General features: G+C 40.5%; 1 protein-coding gene across 2 annotated transcripts in view; it reads right to left on the reverse strand.

Annotated features, from left to right (window-relative positions):
• Nucleotides 1-8,523: 8,523 nt before the first annotated feature.
• Nucleotides 8,524-13,594, reverse strand: part of LOC130174648 (thrombospondin type-1 domain-containing protein 4-like) — a 45,776-nt gene continuing 40,705 nt past the window's right edge. For both annotated transcript variants that reach the window (XM_056384702.1, XM_056384711.1), the window contains 2 exons: nucleotides 10,765-10,909; nucleotides 8,524-10,406 (listed from right to left, as the gene is read on the reverse strand). In XM_056384702.1, the coding sequence (XP_056240677.1) occupies nucleotides 10,264-10,406; nucleotides 10,765-10,909 (288 nt within the window). In that variant the 3' untranslated portion in view covers nucleotides 8,524-10,263. The remainder of the gene's footprint in view (nucleotides 10,407-10,764; nucleotides 10,910-13,594) is intronic.

Below are 13,594 nucleotides of genomic sequence, written 5' to 3' on the forward strand. Positions count from 1 at the left end.
GGGTCGGAGTCGGGTGAGAAATGCATCAACAAAATGACAAAACGACTTTAGCAGTGAAATATGTGTGGACACAATGGCAGTTTGGTCAAACACAATGAGAAATGTTAGTGTGTGCTCCATGGTGCACACTGCTTGCAATGTGTGACCTATTTAAAAGTGACCCTCATCACAAGGTCATCTCTGGCAGATGTTGCTTCATGACAGATAGCAGATAGGACCAAACAACAAACAACACCTGACTATATTATACAAATATCAGAAATTCAATTAACATGGAGTGTAATCAATACCTCTAAACACCACTGGACAAGTTGTTTTTTTAGATCCCCATGCGTGACTGGGCAGGGTAATGGATTGCATTGTCGTGTGTCTACCTCCTCCTCCTGTAAGTGCTCATTGCTACACTAATAGTATCACATAGAGCAGACTTTGCAGGGTCAGTACCAACACCATCTCCAACCTGAATGGCTGATCGCTCCCGACAGATACACCTGGAAAATAAGCCACCAGTGAATGATACAGAAATCCCTGAGCCGTAAAATACTGCAAGGTTAAGGGGTTAATCTTTAGTACAGTCCAGACTGAATAAGGTGTTGCATGTGTTGTGTTATCAGTAAAGCCACAGGCCAGAGACCAAGATTTATGACCAAGACTTCTCAGTAACAAGGCGGTCCATCTGAATACTGTCGAAATGCTTTTGTAAGGCAGGTTGGTTACACACCTCATCAAGCTCAAATCTACAAACAAAGCCAAAGGATTACCTTCAGATATGACTTAAACATAATGTGTCTCCTGTCTGTTCTCAGTAGATAGATGACTCTTCTGAATTTTATCACATAATTTGCCTTTAAGGTTCTATCTAAAATTTTTCACTTCAGACTCAATAGGTCCTCTATGAAGAGAATAAGTAAAGTGTTGCAAAACAAGACATCCTTACCTAAAAGAGGAATCAGAGAGAGAGAAAACAGCTTTAAATCACCGAAATGCCAATTTAAAGTTTCAGATAACTGCTGTATTTGGCGATGGTAATGTGTGATGCAGGTACCGGCAGGTTAGGGATGTGTAAATCCCCTGTGTCCTGCGACAGTGCCACAGTTTGGTTTCTATTGGCAACTAAATTGTCCATTGTAAGATGTAATCACAACATAATCAGCTCAAAACATTCAACTTGGTTACTTTTACTGCAGCTCCTGTGTATTTTGTGGATATCAGTTTTATTTTCATTGTCATTAATCATAATTGGTTTACAAATGAGTGAGGTTCAGTGAACGCAGTATAGGATTTGGGAAAATAGTTGTATGATCGAAGGGAGAGTGGAGAGAAAACTACGCCGTGCAGGCTTGAGCATTCTATGCCACCGGTGACAATATCCATTACAACAGAGTCTCCAACTACTACTCCACCCTGAGCGGCCCAAAACTCTGTCTCCCTGTCCTTTCTGTCTACTGGCTGGCTAATGACACCCAGAGGGTGTCTGCTGCCCTTTTTTCTGAGAACCACCAATGCCTGTGCAGGCTGTGCAAAGATGGAGTGGTGCCAAAGTCAGTGGTGGTGCTGCAGGGAGGAGATCACAAGCAGAGGTACTGCACTGACATAGACCTGCTTTTCAGGCAGGTAGGACTTAAGTTGATTCTGAGACATGCATTACATTCATCAAGGGTGTGCTTTTATTCATTCATCCATCCATTAGTAATCCTCAGGTGGGCTGAGGCCAGGAGCGAGTTCAAGTCCTTTCAGCAAGTCATGGGCCCATCTCCACTTAGTCGGTTGTGCCAAATCCCTAAATAAAAGTGCCCAGGTGGATTCTGCTGATTTTCTGAAAAACCTCTGGTTTCTCTTAAAGTATAAGAGCAGTTTTCCTGGCACTGTTAATCTCCTCTTCACAAATATGTAGATTAGCCAAAAAGCTCCTTGTGTCTATGATGTCAGTTTTTCGACACTTCCACCTATGGCTTGTTACCATTATTGGTTTTAAACAATAATCGTGGACACATTGAAACACACTCCCTCCTTTTTGACCATAACTTGTCAGATATGTTTTCAGAGAGACTAGAGACAATATGGTGCTTAAGTTTTTTGTATGTTTATTGTAGTTTTCTTTACCAGTAAACAGTAAGGACACATTTGAGTGAACAACTTTCACTTGTATTGGAGTAATATTGGACTTGGAGAAGCTGTGTACTTTATCCACCTCTGATGAAATGTGAACAGTGTGTTCTTCATCCTCTTAAAATACTGGTGTTTATCTTGATTACTTATTTTTAACCCAGTTTGCCTCAACTTAATATTCTTGGGTCTATGATGATATTTTAAGAAAATTCTATGAATGTGCAATGAGTCATATTTGCCATCTCTTATATGGCTGCATGTACGCTCCTTTAACTGATTGGAGCTGCCTCTTTTCTTTTCTTTTTTTGATAAGCTGATGTTATTTCTGCAACTAATGGACTCATTGTATCACTGTTTAGCAGAGAGTGATAATCTCATAACTGCTTTTTGAATAACTTAAGCAGTTATCACTTCAGTGTCTAATCATTTCAGTCATGGCAATTATTCCAGAGTGGCCATGAAGCCACAATGGCTCCCGTCAGAGTGACCTTTATTCTGCAGCCTGAGAGTAGAAGAAGAAAACCGGTGCTTGTTGTTTGTGCTGCTCTGTTGTTGTGTCTCAGTCTTCTAATTAGTCCCTGTCTGCTTCCCTGCAGATTGTTGATGTCCTGCCCAACCTGAATCCAGCAGTGCTCCCCACACTGGTATTTTGCTTTCTTCCCATTGCGTTCGAGCAGCTCATCCATTAGTACAGTGCTGTGGTGAGGACAGCGGATCACTCAAGGTTCCTCTGAACTGAAATAAAATTCTTATTTTCTATGAGATGACTATGACAATTTGAGGCAAGACATGCCAGCCTTTTCATTTCAGATAATGGATTTGATTATCAGCCTGGAAATAAACTAATTTGATGCACTGCATTGCCATTTGGAAGCACTTGTCATGTCATTTCACTTTGTTTTTTTTTGGGTTTCTTTTTTTTTTTTTTTCTTTCCTCAGAGCGAGGACAGAACACAGACAGAGCATCTGCCATGAAGCCTCCTTTGAAGGAATTAGTCAGTATGTTTAATTGGTATCAGTTTGTATTAACATGATTAGACTCTCATGCATATTGATTGTTGCTCATTAATTTAATTCTGAATATAATTTAATTAAGCAAAGAATCTTGCTTCTGCATGTTAGTTGTCAATTAATGGTAATGTCACTGTTGTTCTTAGCACTGGTCTTTGTTCTTAACCACATATATTACAGCCTTTTATTATACACTGTGACCCTAACGCTTAATTTACCAAATCTTACTTATTCTAGAGGTTAGTTTGTTTACTTTTATCAGTTTCCAATTTAACAACACTTCAGTCATTGTGGAATGGTAAATATATATATTTTTTTATAATAAATATATTTGAAAAAGCCAACTAGACAAGAGAATAAAGACTGTGGAAACCTCCTCTATTGCCTTTAAGTTTCTTCAGTCAAATTATCACAAACCTTTGTAATCAGTACAGTCATTTAGTGGTTTCATTAAGAAACAAGGGTTTTTCTATTGGGGTTTTTTCACCCCTCTTAGAGTCAGAAGTCAGTATGCACAGATGAAAAGGACTTCATGTTTCCTTGGTTGTCCACGGCATAGAGGGATGTTTGTCAGTCACGCCTCCTTGTATATTCAAATAGATGATTTTTATCGTCTCTATTTCAGTCATCACAATAAAGATACTTATACAGAGCTGGAGGTCCTGCATTATACCAACATTTCCAGTGAAGCCCACAAAATGGTGAGATCCTTTTCAGTTGGACAGATTATCTGCAAGGACTTTTTTACAGGCATATGTCAGATTCTCATCCAAGAAGTTTAGGATGACTAAGATAAGGGACAAAACAGAAAGGGTTCCAAGTGAATAGCCAAACCATTTCTCAAAGGTTGAATGGATGAATGAAATACTGTAAATGAATTGAATTGCATTGCATCAGCAGGGTGTTATATGTTCAGAGGTTTGCTCATTTTGACGTGCATCTATTACACCCTACACCCTCTGGGAAACGTCACTGGATGTCAAAATTGCAATGTTCTTACTTTGGCGCCATCAGGTGGTAATATCAGGAACGACACGGTGGTAGAGTAGAAGTCAGTGCATGTCACTAAAGCTACTATTCTCTCTCCAGATATTAAACAGTGCCATGGGGATAAATGAAAATGACAGATTTTATAATCATATTAATTAAATTTTGCAAAGTAACTATTGACTTTGAGAATTTAGTGCTTGTGGAACCTGGACAGACAGACAGAATATGAACTGGAGAGGTAAGAAGTGCATTATCTCACTTCATCCTCTTCTTTACTGCACTGATTTCTAAACCCATGTTTTAGCCTTTGTGCTATGAGAAGAACAGGGAAAAGTGGTGCTTTCCATCGTACACAGTGTTGTAATGCCGTCAAAATCTAAACTAGTGTTTGATGTGCTTGATCGCCTCATGATTAAAGAATGAATGCAGAATGAATTATTGAAAAGCATGGAGTCAGGAAGAGGGCAGTGAAAGTCCCTCTTTTTACTGGGGTACTTTTTGTGCCGTTTCATCCCTCTTCTTTTTTTTTTTTTACATGCTTTTTCACCCCTTGCATCCCTAGGGATGGGTCACACCTCCTGCCCATGTACCTGCATGGCTTTCAGCTGCCAGCTAACAACATCACAATGGGTGAAGAATTTTAAGATTTGTTACTAATCATTTTGTAACCTTTTGCCACATGCAGTGAATTCTTCCTTGGGGTTAGTGGTCAGTGAATGCAGGATTTTCCTGTCCAAATGAAGTGCTTGAAACATCAGGACACTCTGAAACACTGAAAACAGCGGTGCTGTACTCAAATACATAATTTAATTACATTCAATTCCATAAGTGTCATTTTGTGGTGAGATATATTATTCATATCTAGTTATTGTTTATCTCTCATTTTTAATTCATGTATGTGACATTATTCACCGCCAGAGGCAAAAATTGCTCTGTCATCTTCTGCGGCCATGCTAGTGCTCCCAGTGACAAGAGAATTACAGGGGGAGATGTGGTGAGCAGCTTTTAGTAGTTTTGACCTGTCAGCAGTTTTTCAGATGTGGCCAATAACTTGTAACTCATAAACTCACCAATTCATTCATTCAGCATTTCCAGAAAGTTGAGTTGTTGGGTCACTGTCAGATCAATTGTTCACATGCCAACCTGCGACATGGCAAAGCAGTGTGCAGTGCTGTTACATCTGCAGTTTTATATCTAGCTCTACAGATACTGCCTGTATCATTTTTAACCAAAATAACAGGAATGGAGCATCAGTGTGTCTGCTGTAGATATTCAGTACTCAAATAGAAATAAAGTTGTATATTCAAATATTATCCTTTGAAGACCTTGTAAATAAAGTCATTAAATAATTAATGACTACATTAAAAACCCAGAGATAAATTGTAAACATAGACAACAGCTATGAAAAAGGAAAAAAATCTGAACCAGAACATTATGTGTCTGCACAGAGCAAATTGCAGTAGTTATTTATTTCTTACCTGTAGACAGCAAACTCCTGCAGAGTTCAACTGCTGCCACTGTAACTTCTCCTTCCTGCAGGTGGCAGAGGTCAGTAGAACCGCAGATGTGTAACTGCAGGTGTTGTGGTTCTGTAGCTGGATGACACTGGCTTTTTGGTGCTTTGTATTAATGTTTGTGAGTCGTTCTAGAGCTACCACATGGCATACGTTACATTATATTCCTGTTCTTTTTTATCTGTCTTCAAAACCCAAAGCACTTTGTAGGGTACTTAAACCATTCTGACATATCATCTGACATATCGTACTTACTGCTACCAGAGGGTCATCTACAAGGCCCTCCTGAAGTCCTCCCGCACTGCCATGGCTGACCTCAAACCAGGCTAGGTTTAACTTGATTGAACTTGAACAGGCTTGGATAACTTGGATTACTGACATGTGAAGGGTAAAGTGTTTTTTTTTTCTTTTCTGTGAGGTGAAAAGCACACTGCATGTTTGGTTGTTGTGAAATCAATCTGTGATGATGACCATAATGATGAGCTTTGATTTTTAACAGGGTTTTACCTTTTGAAGAGCCCTTAAATAATTAAAGGTTCCAACATTTTCAGAAGGAGTAAACATTGGTTGTTTTTCACACAGCTGGGCTCCTGCAAATTATATTCTTTTTGTAAACTACACTGCACTTCTAACTAAAATGTTAACCTGGTTTCATTGAAAGGATTTCGAACTAAAAAATACCAACATAACTACTTCAGTCACTAAATTGTTGGATGTGTTGTGACATGTAATGGAAATCCATCAAATTCAGTCTGTTATTCAAATTGAATTTTCATTTAATTTTCCTTCATCATTGAATTCCTGAACAGACTGAAGATGCAGGCAGTGATTCTCTGTCACCAGATTCATTTCATCAGCTATCTGCAAAATTTACAAATTTGATATTGGAAGTAATTTTTCTGCCTGATTATATTGTAGGCGACGTGCTGCTATATTGATTGCACATATGAAGTTATTTGTAAGTTTGTTTGGCACACTTAAAATTCAGGTCAAAAAATTTTCAGTTTTTCATTAACATAGCTGTTTGTGTTGAAGCTGTGAAATGGACTTACATGCACCGCCTGGCTGATCAGGTTCACCTGGAGGAGCCATGGTACCAACCATCCTCTCCACAACATTCTGGCAGGACAGAGAAGCAGCTACAGCTGCAGCAAACGTCTCATCTCGCTGCGCTGCAGAACAGAGAGGTTCAGGAGATCCTTTGTTCCCATTGCCATCAGGCTATACAACACCTCAGCCAAAGGAAGTGGACTAATCTAATTATTATTGTTTATTTATTATCAACTATTATGATTATCATCAACAATGAGCTAATGGTCACATGAATTTCCCCTAGGTGATAGGTAAATTATCTATCTATCTATCGTTCTATCTATCTATCTATCTATCTATCTATCTATCTATCTATCTATCTATCTATCTATCTATCTATCTATCTATCTATCTATCTATCTATCTATCTATCTATCTATAATGAAGGCCCATATGGGCTCCGTCTTCATGCCCCACGGCCTGGGACACCTGCTGGGCATCGACGTGCACGATGTGGGAGGCTACCCTGAGGTGAGAGCAGAGGACTTCAACTCTGAGGTTGCTCGCATCACAACCATCCAGTAGACAGAAGAAGAAGAACGAACACTTCCAGTTCCTCCAGTATTGATGTGTCATCAATAATAGAGAGGCTCTCGGTTCAGAAGTGAGAGTGGAACAAAAAGAGGCCAAGCTGCAGGAACAAGTTCAGGATGAGGGCAGGAGAGAGAGGATGGTCACATGTTGTCTGAACACAAACAGTTTCGGGTTGTGGATGATATTTCTTGTTTATGTCTTATTTATAGTTATTTGACCTGAAGTAAATTCTTTAATTTAAGAAGCAAGAGAAACTGTGAAATGTGTCACTTTTTGAAGAACTGATTTGAACTGAACTTGAACACATCTATAAAAACAAAAGCACCTTAATACAAAGTCTGCACTGTTGTCCAGAGAGCGGAGTCTTCGGATGGGCCGCCTGGTGCAGGAGAGGATGGTTCTCATGGTGGAGCCGGACATATACTTCGTCAACCCCCTTGTCGGGCCAGGCCCTCTGGCCAAATCCACCCGGAGCTGCTTCATCAGCCCAGTGCTGGCTCACTTCAGACTGCTGCCACTGTTTTGTCTGTATGTTTTTTCAGGAGGTGAATTCACCGGAGGGCTTGTAGAAATGACAACGAAGTACTGATAATGAGTCAAGAAATACCTGACACTGAATTATCTGTATTCAGCATATGTGCACATGATTGAATTGTCTTTGAACGTTTGTGTTTGACTGACCGCTCTATCACTACTGTGTACAGGTTTGCATTGAAGATAACATTGCAGTGACAGTGAATATGGCTGACTTTGCAAAAACCTTGAGCCCGGCACTTAGAAACTCTGAGTGACATTTCTCAGACTGACAAGGACTTACAGGGACAAGCTGGACAAATCATTCCTGTGCCTCCTGGCAAAAGAAATGTCTTATATTTTAAAATACATCTTACTCATTTATGTCCCTCTTTATAAACACTGATATACACATATTTTCACATATATTCCCATGTGTTTTAGCATCTACAATATCCTCAGTATGGGAGACATGTTCTCATAGAAGTTATACAAAGTATGAGATTGGACCACAAAAAGTCTGTGAACCAGACAACATGGAAAAAAATACAGTTCCTCAGAAGATGAAGCAGTGAGATAAATCAAATCAATCAATATATCATTACAGGAAATGGATTCTCTGCTGTAAATTTGTTGTAATACCGCCTGTGTCCTCCAGATGGATGACTTAAATCAAATGTATTGCCTCCTCTTCCTCTGTGATGTGAAACTGAATCAATTTAGAAATCACACAAGGAAAATTTGCTGTAAAGTGTACAAATAATTAGTAAATTTCTTTATTTCAGAAAATCTCAAGAACACTACATGAGAATCAACTGCTGAACATTTGAAATCTAAAATAAGGCAAATACAGATGCTTTATTTGTTGCAGTCATATTGTGAGTACTGAAAGATTCTGGTATTTTTGTTCCACTCTTCTTGATTTTTTTTTTAGGAAAATCAAGAGTCGTGCCATCGAGTTGGTACATTCAGAATGGTAGTGTCCCTTAGAGACGGAATTAATTGCATACTAGATTCATTCAGAACTTAGACATTGATACATATACAGTACTTATGGATCAGAGGTAAGTTTATATTGCTTGGAGGGAACTGATAACGGCTATAATACAATAAAAGTTGAATGTATGAGAGGTACTGTGTGCAGGTTTTGCATGGAACTCAAAAAGAAGAAGTGTTATGGAAGAATAGAATTGCTCATAATCAAGGACTTACTATTAATGTAAACCTCATATTTACCATACCAGGTCAATAGTTGTAAAATACTGCCATCATTTATCTTTGCAATCAAATATTAATCATATGTTATGGATAATTCTATGTAGTTATGATTGGTAATTCATCAGGAATTGTACAATTGCGGAATGATCATATCCCACATAATATATATATAAGGGTATCTATAATGTATTCATGGAGAGGATCTCTCCATAAATAGATTATAGATTCTGACCATCTGTTTCTACCATCCAACAGGCTGTGGAATGCCTACATTCAGTTCAGAGGCTGTGATTGGTGGAGAGAGGCAACAAAGGTTTCATCCCTGCAGCCAAAAAGGGGCCACCGGTGGTCGATAAACCAGTGTCCTCCCTGGGGAGCCACGCAAATAAATAAAGAGGGCTTTTTTTCTTCAGTTACTGGGAGGACTGTCTGAGAACCCTTAAAAAAAAAAACCTTATCATTCACTTTGTCATACATACATATATACAAACATATTACAAAGGCTGCATTTACACCTCATGGCCGTGCAGGAAGGAAAAAAAGGACCTAATCTGGGCCACGAGGAATTCAAATTCTGCTATTTTCCTTGTGAATCCATTCCATGTAAAGGATACACCACCAACAGCACCATGGAGGGTTTTGATGACACACTATTTGTTTCTTAGGAAAAAGGTGTTAATCTGTCACTGTCTTCAGTTTAATGAGGTTATATATCTTTGGTCAACAAAGTGGGCGTTAAATAGCTGATTATAGGTGAGACAGGACCTACTTCATATGACATTGTGCCAAAAATCTGAGCATTGAGTAGAGAGCCATATTAGAGCATAATACAGTCTATACATAGTCCACGCTAAACAGTTTACAGGTGCTCTCCTCTTCATCTGTAATCCACTTCAAGAGCCATTTTCGGTAAAAGACAGCTGCAAACTGTTTCCCATGAAATAAAAAACAATTATTAAAAGTTGTGGTTATAATCCATAAAGTGTTTTGTGGGTTCCTCAGTTTGCTGCTGATCTCTCACCCTATCAGGGCTCTGTTTATCCAGTCACTGGATTCCTGTCCTCCACTATTCTTAGGTATGCCTTTCTCCCAACAGCTGTCTCTGAATAAGCCGCCAGAAAAGTTCCTTCTTCAGTTTCCATCCTTGGCAAAAGAAAAAAACAAACGTCCATTTTAGGCAAGGTCCAGCCAGTCCACTCCCCTGGCTGGCACAGGACCAGAGTGCCTGCAGCGGGTACTGAGTCTGGCCCGACACTGAGCTGAGAGACCCTGGTACAAAGTGCTAGCTGTGGCCTCGGTGGATCGACTGTCTGTGGGACACTCGTGAGCAGGAAGCGCAGCACGTCGTCTTGTAGTAATCATACACGCAGAGGCGAGCCTGGACCACCACGTTGCAGTTGAAATACTTGTCCCGGCAGTTCTCATCTAAAACAGAAATAAGTCTTAAATTCATTTTCTTAATTTCTAGCAAATACTGTATGAGGCTTATTAAGCAAGGGGACATATGGCAACAGAGCCTCTGTAAATGTTGCAGGGGAAGGTCTCAGCATTCAAAGCTCTCGCAGTGCTGCTTGGGCTTCAACTGTTGGACAGAGTTTGGTGTTCAATGCCTTGCTCAAGGTACAATTTCCAGTTCAGGATATTCGAAAGGGGACATAACACCTACTGATGCGCTCCTCATGCCAGGGGATTCCCAGCTGACAAACTTTTCATTCAAATGATGATAAAAGTCACTTGGATCCAGTCCATAATATTCCTGATAGAAGGTTAGGAGAAGACTGACCTATGAGGGGTATGCAGGGCTCTGGGTTGCAGTCCTCCCTCTCTGCTGGTTTCATCTGCCCGTCACAGCTCTCACTGGACAGCATGCCGTCAGAGAGGCAGCGCACCTCCCGCACACGGAAACCTCCCTCACATGTTTTTGAACACTGCAAGGACAGGGGTCAGAGACAGCAGTCAGGTTAATAAAGCTCCACGCTAAAGCTGGTCCACTGCTGACACATTTTCATAGGACTGTGAATGTCTTTACATAATTCAATGGCAATCTATTAAATATTTATATTTAACTATTTTACTCTGAACCAAAATGGTGGACTGACTAACCAACATACTGACCATCTAACCAACATTGCTGTTTCTTTAATAGGGCCATGGCGCAAGCATGATTAAAAACATTTAAAAAAAAAAAAAAAAAGTATTGTATTTTTAAGTCACAAACTCAATTCAAAATCACAAGCAAGAGTCTGTAAAGGTGTATTTCACCAATTTTACATGTCAAAGTCAAGTTACTATAGTGATGCGTACATCTCAGCCTGTGGGAAGTTGTATTATATTTCTGTGGCTCTGGAAGAGCTTTGACTTGTCTAAGAAAATAGTAGTGACAGCTTAGCAACTACAAAGTCTGTGTTAGACACTATACGTGTGGGGAGTTGTATTATGGGAAATGTAGGATCCAGTGTTGGGCTGTTGGGCAGTCCATGCTAGGGACTGAGAGTCAGTATGTCTCAGCCACAGCTTTATTGAACTGATACTAAATCATTGGAGGACTTTTAAAAGGGCTTTTACAGTGGCTGAAGCTTGTTACACATTTCCTGACTGAGGATCAACAGACACACGGATCATTCTAGAAGCAGAACTGTGAGGGAATCAAGGAATCTGTGAAATAACTGATGGAACTGTTCATGGTTCCACCACTCTTCTTACCGGCATCACTTCACCAAACACCTCTGCAAAACAAACACACACACACATACAGATCAAGCTGCACAAGTTAACTCGAACAAGATGGCAAGACCACGACATGAACTCCACGCTGAGATGGAGATCACCAACAACATTCGCAGAATGACCCCTGAAGAGAGAAGGGCGTATTTTAGGAGAGAGAGCTTTAAAGAGCTGAGAGAAATGGAGATGGAGAGAAGAAGAAGAGTTGCTCTGGAGGAGCTTCACAAGAGCAGGAGAGAAAGGGAGGAAAGAGATAAAGAAGCTGAAAGTGTGAGAAGGCAGAAGGAAAGAGTTGAAGAGGAGAGGAGGAGGCAGGAGGCCAAGCAGAGAGAGGAGGAGAAGAGGAGGGAAGATAATCAAAAGTCCCTGGAGAAAGGAAAGCAGGAGCAACTGAAGACAGAGATGCTTCAGTGGAAAAAGGTCATGATGGTGCAGGAGCAGCCCATCACGAGACCCAGATACACCATCAGTGATCTGAAGACGGAGCAGAGGAGGAGAGCGTGAGGAGGCTGAGCTGTGCCGTGTGCAAGACAACACCAGCTCAAAGTGCCTGACCTCTGTGGTGAAGAGCCAGGAGCAGGGTCAGAGAAAAACTCTGATCAACAACTGGGTTGGAGAGCAGACGACACGCTGCGAGGAAGAGCTCCGCCCAGACGACTCCGCCCTCAGCTGCAGGGCTGAAGGAAAGAGCCTCAAGTCTCAAGCTACACCAGAATCCATCAGGGCCCTGCACTGGCTGCAGAAAAGACTGAAGTCTGGACTGAGAAACAAGCAGGATGAGGGTGAGGATGAGCTGGAGAGGAAGAAGGAGGCTCGCAGACTCAGAGAGCTGTATGGACAGAGGAAGTGCAGCAGCCTCTTGTCTGAGCAGTTTGATGGTTACTGCATGTCGAGGAACCGCATCCTCAAAAAATCCATGTCCTGAATGGAACCGATAACCAGCCCCCTCCCTCCCTCCCTCCCTCCCTCCCTCCCTCCCCACCTCCACCCCATCCCTTCTATCCCCCCATCCACCCCCTGAGACACAGTAACTTCTGTCATGATATGAAGTGCTTTAATAAAACTGTGTTGCACTGACAACATGTGAGATGTACTTGTACTTGGATGTGGCCTGGATTGTGTATCAGATGTAAAACATACTCTCAGATACCAGTTTATTAGCTACACTGAGAAAAACGAACGCTAATCTAATACAACGGTATAACCTCAGTGAATATTTTGTCTAAACCTTTTTGGAGATGTGCTAATTTAACTTTTGGGGTTTTAGTTGGTGGTGTAGTTGAGCTGTATTGTGTTATACTGAGAGTTTGTAATATCTACTCACTCTCATTGATATGAATGTGATGCAGCAAAACAAAAAACAAAACCAAATATGTACTATCAGCTTATATGGCTTGAGTGTTGGATAACATAAAATACTGCATGTTATAGCTTACAGTCCTAAAGGACGGTCATAGAGTACACGAGTAATGAGTCTTGAAGTCTGGCAGTCAAAGCAGTCTAGAACAGGGCCTGGTGTTGGTTATTTCACATGACAGATTACTGTATTTGTATTTTTTTCTTTGTGCTCCATTCACTGGTTTGATGAGGGCGGGGGTCAGTTGACAAAAGGTGGTGTCATGTACCTCAGGGCACCAATCGTTGTAGAAACATTTGAATTAAAATCTAATGACAGTTGATGGGTTGTCTGGTCACTGTCCATCAAATCTGATCAACCCAGACAGTCCTGGTGATACAGATTAGCAGAGTTTTGTATGCATGCATATGTATGCTGCTAATTAAGTGACAGATGTTTTGATGTTTTACTTAAATACTTAAGACTGGAGATTCTGTCATTCATGAATTACAATACTAGTAAAAAAGAAAATGAAGGACCAATGTTTACCCTT

Source organism: Seriola aureovittata, chromosome 1, assembly GCF_021018895.1.
Source record: "Seriola aureovittata isolate HTS-2021-v1 ecotype China chromosome 1, ASM2101889v1, whole genome shotgun sequence".
Classification (NCBI taxonomy): Eukaryota; Metazoa; Chordata; class Actinopteri; order Carangiformes; family Carangidae; genus Seriola; species Seriola aureovittata.